The sequence below is a fragment of the Nymphaea colorata genome, chromosome 6, assembly GCF_008831285.2.
Source record: "Nymphaea colorata isolate Beijing-Zhang1983 chromosome 6, ASM883128v2, whole genome shotgun sequence".
NCBI classification, from domain to species: Eukaryota; Viridiplantae; Streptophyta; class Magnoliopsida; order Nymphaeales; family Nymphaeaceae; genus Nymphaea; species Nymphaea colorata.
This window is the reverse complement of record NC_045143.1, coordinates 6,317,746-6,323,745: the sequence shown is the minus strand read 5'-3', so window position 1 is coordinate 6,323,745 and position 6,000 is coordinate 6,317,746. Positions and strand designations below refer to the sequence as shown.

The following is a 6,000-nucleotide window of genomic DNA, read 5'->3' as shown; positions in this document are numbered from 1 at the left end:
TTGCACAGTGTTTTCAATCTTGGCTTCCATATTGTTACCCATAAATAGTTAAGTAAATTAAAATGACTAATATTTTAAGAGCCGTATCGGCCGGCATCCTCGACATCTGTAGCTGATACACTCGGGTATCGACCGATACGAGACCAATATTGAGAACACTGGGTCACAGCTCAATTATGTTGCTGAGAATAATTGATGAATGACTCATTATGGTGTTGCCATGAAATTAAAGGGCCAACTGTTCATATTATAGCACCACTGTGAATGCAATGGATGGTTCATCATAGCCTTGACCAAGAAAACAGGGAAAATAAAGACAGAAGGAAAATTTTAAATGTATCCTTCTCTGCCTCTCATATTCATACCGATTATATATGGTTTTGTGCAGGGATTCAGACATCAAAGGCTTATAGTAGGGCCAGCTATGGAGAAATTATGGTTTAGGGCCAAAAATTGAACAGTAATCTTCCTGTAAGTGGATGTTACAGGATTGAACACACAGCTTGCTGCAATGTATGGTCATGCTTCTGAAAAAGGAAGAAGAAGAGCTTCCAATTGAGAATGCAGGTGGCTATGTGAAAATAATCGAAGACAAGACTGTGATCTTCATATTAAAGAGAAAGGAGGGCGGTTATTTAGTGTTGTAGTAACTCTGCACCTTAAATAAGCTGATAGTAATTTTACAGTAATGAATTATCATGAATGTAAATAATTGCAGTTTGAAGTTGGTAGAGATGATGGATGCAAATTCCTGTGAGAAATGGAGTTGAGGAATTAGAAGAAATCAGAGGGGCAGATCTTGCGATCACTCATTCTTTAAAAGCCCACAGCAGAATTTTCACCTTTCATTCCCCTAGCCCACTGCTCTCTCTTTCTCTCACTCTTTCCCCTCCTCTGTTCTCCTCTCCTTGAAAACTCATTGAGCCAAGATCCTGGAAAGGGACGGCAATCTGAAATTATCGGGATGGCTCTCTTTCGCCATGAGATCTCCATTTCCGAGTTTCTGTAACAGGTCGGTGTGTTCCACGGTAGGCTTGTGAGGAAGCCTTTTTCATGCTGTTCAGTTGAAGAACTGAAAGTCAAGAGTTTGAGGTCATCTTCATCATCTCTCATGGTTCAGCGCGAAACCAAATTCTCGATATAACTCTTCCTGCCTTGTGCATGGAAGACTGGAGTTTGTGATCTGATTCTTATCTTTGGTTTAGGAGATTGGTTTACTGTTTTGTAGTGTACATATATTTTCTGCCATTTTTCAGTTTTTTCTCACTCAGACGTATAAAACCATCTGATTCTTGTTTTTAGAAGAAATCGAGCCTGCTGGGTTTCTCACGCATGGCTTAAATTGGACGATAGAAATCTCTGTCCATCTTTCACCGCTCATCTATTAGACCAACTCTTGAGCTGCCAACTTCCTCGTTTTCTGCCTTCTGCACTTCTCCTTCTTCCAATCAACAAACTCCAAATCATCAAAAAACTATCACCATCTATTTCTCGAGTCTCTTCCCATCATTTGGCACTGTCCTTCTTGTCCATTTTATAAAAAGGAAAACTCATGATATAACTTCTCTCCCATTTCCAGAACCCAACCGACACTGCAGTTCAGATCATCAAAAACTTTATATTTTCCTCTGTTTTGCCACAAAATCCCCCACTGTCTGATCTTTTCTGCCCAGTTTTCCTAGAATAACATCAACAAAACTACCGCTAAAGATTGAATCTTTCTCCAAAACCCAATTGTTCCATGAAATCCTACCTCTCCAAGAACTGAAATATCCCATAATATCCTGAAACCAGTCTATCAGAGGATGCAAGACCCAGGATTGATCCCCGACAGACGCACCACGAAGCCCCAATTCCCGGAGCTGGAGCAACACATCAAGTGCCCACGCTGCGACTCCACCAACACCAAGTTCTGCTACTACAACAACTATAATCTTTCTCAGCCCCGCCACTTCTGCAAGAATTGCCGGAGATACTGGACTAAAGGCGGGGCCTTACGTAATATTCCGGTAGGAGGCGGCAGTCGGAAAAACTCGAAGAAGTCGTCCTCGGGCTCGAAATCGAAGAACGCCTCCAACTCGAATTCTTCAGGTTCTGCTGCTGCTGCCACTGCCATCGCCACCCCTGCCACCACGTCGCCGTGCTCCTCCTCCTCCTCGTCGTTCCTGAAGCAGGAGCCCGACCTTCCAGCCGAAAGCCTTGTCGCCGGGGTTTTTGGTCCGGCGACGGATCAGGACCATCGGTTGCTGGATATGACGGGGACTTTCAGCTCGTTGTTGGCGTCAAACGGGCACTTCGGGACGCTCTACGAGCCGCTAAGCTCTGCCAGAGTGGGGAGGGTGCAGGAGGGATTGAAGGGGCCGGAAAACGGATGGGGGATGCCAGAGTACTCAGAGAGGGTGACGGCGAGTGCCGGAGTCGAGTTTTCCGGCGGCAACGTGGACGGACTATTAGGGGATTCCAATTGTTGGGTAGGCAGCAATTGGCCGGACTTGGCCATGTACACGCCTGGTTCTAGCTATCAATGAACCTTCTCTCTCTCCCACCGTCCAAAACTTTGAAGTTGGTGACATGAAGGTGCTAGGTTTTCTCGGTTGCTTTTTGGGGTTTTTCTACTTTAGAGTTTCAATTTTCTTTTTGGGCTTCTTTTGAGACGTTCTGGTGTGCTGTTACAGGATTAAATGAGAGTCTTTTCCTTCTTTAACACTTCTACCAATGAACATATATATTGTTAGCGGTTGGTATGTGAAATGAGAAATCAATCAACGGTTATATTTTTTTTTTGGCTGAAAAGGAAATATGACCACCATGATCATCTTCTTCTCCTTCTTCACTGTTACTTCCAGTCATCTTTGTTGTTGTTCTACAAGTCGTAACTCCCTCTTTTCTTTTAAATGGAGATTCCTGTTTCCAGTTCTGCATTTTTCTGCAGTCAACAGGGCGAGAGAACTTCGTATACCAGCATTCCTGATATTAAGAAAGATCAAAGATGTGAATTTCTAGTTATAAGAGAGTTTATTCATTTAAACGACTACAATCATGCTGTTGAAACAATGGAATCCTCCTTAGCCGTGGTCGATCCTGATTCTTGTGTGTGCGTATGTTTTTCTTTTCTTTACCATTCTTTATTCTTTTGCACATGTTGATCTTATTTTGAACCAAATAAAAATGGTTGGTGGTTTCTCCTGCATCGAAAACAAAGTTGGTGAATTCCCTTCGTTTTCTCGCAGAGCAACCACGGTTATACCTACCCACATGGTCTCTGTTTTGGAGAGTAAAGGAATGACGACTGCTTGTCACCTGATATGTAACCAATGAAGTTCCGCGATATCTTCTCTCTTCTCAACACGGTCAAAAGCGGTTATCCAATATATATATACGTGTGTGTGTGTGTGCACGTATGAGAGAGAGAAAGAGGGGTTCTAAATTATTTATACTCCATATGATGATGCATGTTCTTTATTTGTCCTAACTTAGCATATAATCTGAAGCCTACGTATTTTCTGTGAGCAATGAAAACATGTGGTAAAAAAATTAAGATTGTATTTAGTCAAAAAATGTGGCTTTGTGAAAACTTGATCTGTTAACAAGTTTCTAAAACATGGTTTATGAGCTTGGGCCACAAGATCAAAATGATATTTTTTGTACACCTGTTGAAAAAAATGGGTTTTTGACAAATTCGGCCAAGAATGATCTCCAAAACAACGTTGAAGGCATAGTTGGCAAACTCGTCGATCTGACTCATGAGTCCCTCGAATCAACTATGATCGTCTATCTACTAAGTCATGAGTCGGGGTTCCTAGAGTCAATTTGGATCTTCAGTTACTTATATGTTTTTTTTGTGCATTATTGAATAATAAGGTTTTTTTTAACCCTGTATTGCAAACTTTGCTAAGTATATATAGATATTCATATTACATGTTGTTCAGTTTTAGTTGATGAAAAATTGAAACATGAAGTTTGGAAAAATTTACCTTCTTAGTCTATTTATAACAAAAAATGCGCTGTAAAATCTGACTTAACATAGCCAAGTTATCGAGTTAACTCTCTGATAACCAGTCTTCAATCAATCTAAATCCGAGTTATGGGTTTGCCAACTATAAAATCTCTGACTTAACACAACCAAGTTACCGAGTTAACTCTCTGGTCACCAGTCTTCAATCAATCTAAATCCGAGTTACGGGTTTGCCAACTATGACGAACATAAAATGTATACAAACCCGAACATCATAATAATTTGCATGTATATATACTTGAAACAACAGATCAAAGTATCACAAACACATATATATGTACACAAAAATTAGATTCCAACTTCTACCATCTTTGTCTTTTCACTCCAAGAATGATTAACAAAGAAGGTTCAACAAAAAGAAATTCAAAAAAATGTAGAGAGAAGTCAGACTTAGCTCACTAAGGATCTAGAGAGAGAGAGAGTTGCGTTTTAAAAGAAATGGAAATTGGAAGAAGCATTTTGACTCGGGGATTGAAACACACGCAAGTGGGAGAAGAATCAGCACAAGTCGACAACCCACGAACCACCACACTCGCAACTCACACACCATGGAATTCGCTTGGGATTGGAATTTTGTGAAGCTGACATGATGGCTCCTCTTCTTTTCATGGTTGAGGTCACCAAGGCATCTTCATGACCCCATTTTCTTTTCATTTTTCCCTCTGTAACAAGCTTTGCTGTGGGGAAGGGGACCCACCAACACATTCCCAAGGGGACCCACCTGCACTAAGAAACACATAAAATATGAAACTCCATGAAAGAACAGGTGCTTCTGCATATATATTGGGTCATCTTTGTCATCCTTCCCAAGCAAGGCATGTCCCTTTGCTCAACCACTGTCAGAGATTAGTTCAGGAGCTCTTTCTTTTACTGGGAAAGCCAGCAATGGCTGCCCAAAGGCCACAAGGCCCTCCCACTCTTCCTTCTTGGCGAAAGTAACCATGGTTTCTCATAACCAGCCTGCAACTTAACCATGGTTGGACTTGGAAGAAACTTCTGCCAACAGAGGGAAGCTCTACAATTTTTCTTACCAACTGCAGGCCTGCCAATGTGCCAATGTTGATGTGGTTGGTAACATGGGGTTTCTGTTTTTGACTTGGCTAAAGAAAGAAGGTACTCAATATCTTGAACATGCTTAGTTTTATATAAGCAAGAGATTGATTTTTTTTTTTTCCATTTTTGAAAACATTTGATAGAGTGGTAGTGCTTTTTTTTTTTAATCTTCTCAAAGGAACTGTTTATTTTTCCGAGATAGGGATGTAAACGGGTCGGATTCAGATAATTTAAATACACTAAAATTTGGATTTAAATGCATCATTGAGAAGTGGATATAGTTTCGAGCTCAAAGAATACAAAACATATCTAGCTAGGCCTCAGATTTCTTGGCTTAAGATACTAAACCTGAAAACATCAAACAAACAATGAAACCCTAGAATAACATGAAATAATGATACTGAATATTAACTTCAAATAGTTACACTACTAGTTTCATAGTATTTTACATATATATATATATATATATATATATATATATATATATATATATATATATAGAGAGAGAGAGAGAGAGAGAGAGAATAGTAACCACAATTACCCAAAATCACCCAGCCATCTAGGTCATCCATCTGCTGCAAATGGATGAGTGACAAAAAAAAAGATGTGAATCAATAATAGATTATGAAAATATCCATCACTTTTTTCTTATTGTTTTTCTCTTAACTGTCCATCATAATATATTGAGTGGTCCTGTGTATATATATATATATATATATATATACATACTTTTTTCTTATTGTTTTTCTCTTAACTGTCCATCATAATCGATTGAGTGGTCCTATATATATATATATATATATATAAAGAGAGAGAGAGAGAGAGATAGTGGGTGGATTTACATTAAGCACCACAATTAGTAGATGATGGCTGGGCAGTTGAACCCAGTTGTGGTTCACAAGCAATAGCATGATGTAGAAGGTGAGAGGGGG

The 6,000-nt window shown here is 39.8% G+C and overlaps 1 protein-coding gene across 1 annotated transcript; it reads left to right on the top strand.

Annotated features, from left to right (window-relative positions):
- Window positions 1-819: 819 nt before the first annotated feature.
- Window positions 820-2,782, top strand: LOC116255587 (dof zinc finger protein DOF3.1-like). Its single transcript, XM_031631459.2, has one exon. It carries the CDS (start codon window positions 1,806-1,808, stop codon window positions 2,526-2,528), a length of 723 nt encoding a protein of 240 aa, XP_031487319.1. The 5' UTR covers window positions 820-1,805; the 3' UTR covers window positions 2,529-2,782.
- The last annotated feature ends 3,218 nt before the right edge of the window (window positions 2,783-6,000 follow it).

Coding starts and splice junctions, on each gene's coding strand:
- LOC116255587 (XM_031631459.2), top strand. CDS start 1,806: ATGCAAGACCCAGGATTGATCCCCGACAGACGCACCACGAAGCCCCAA.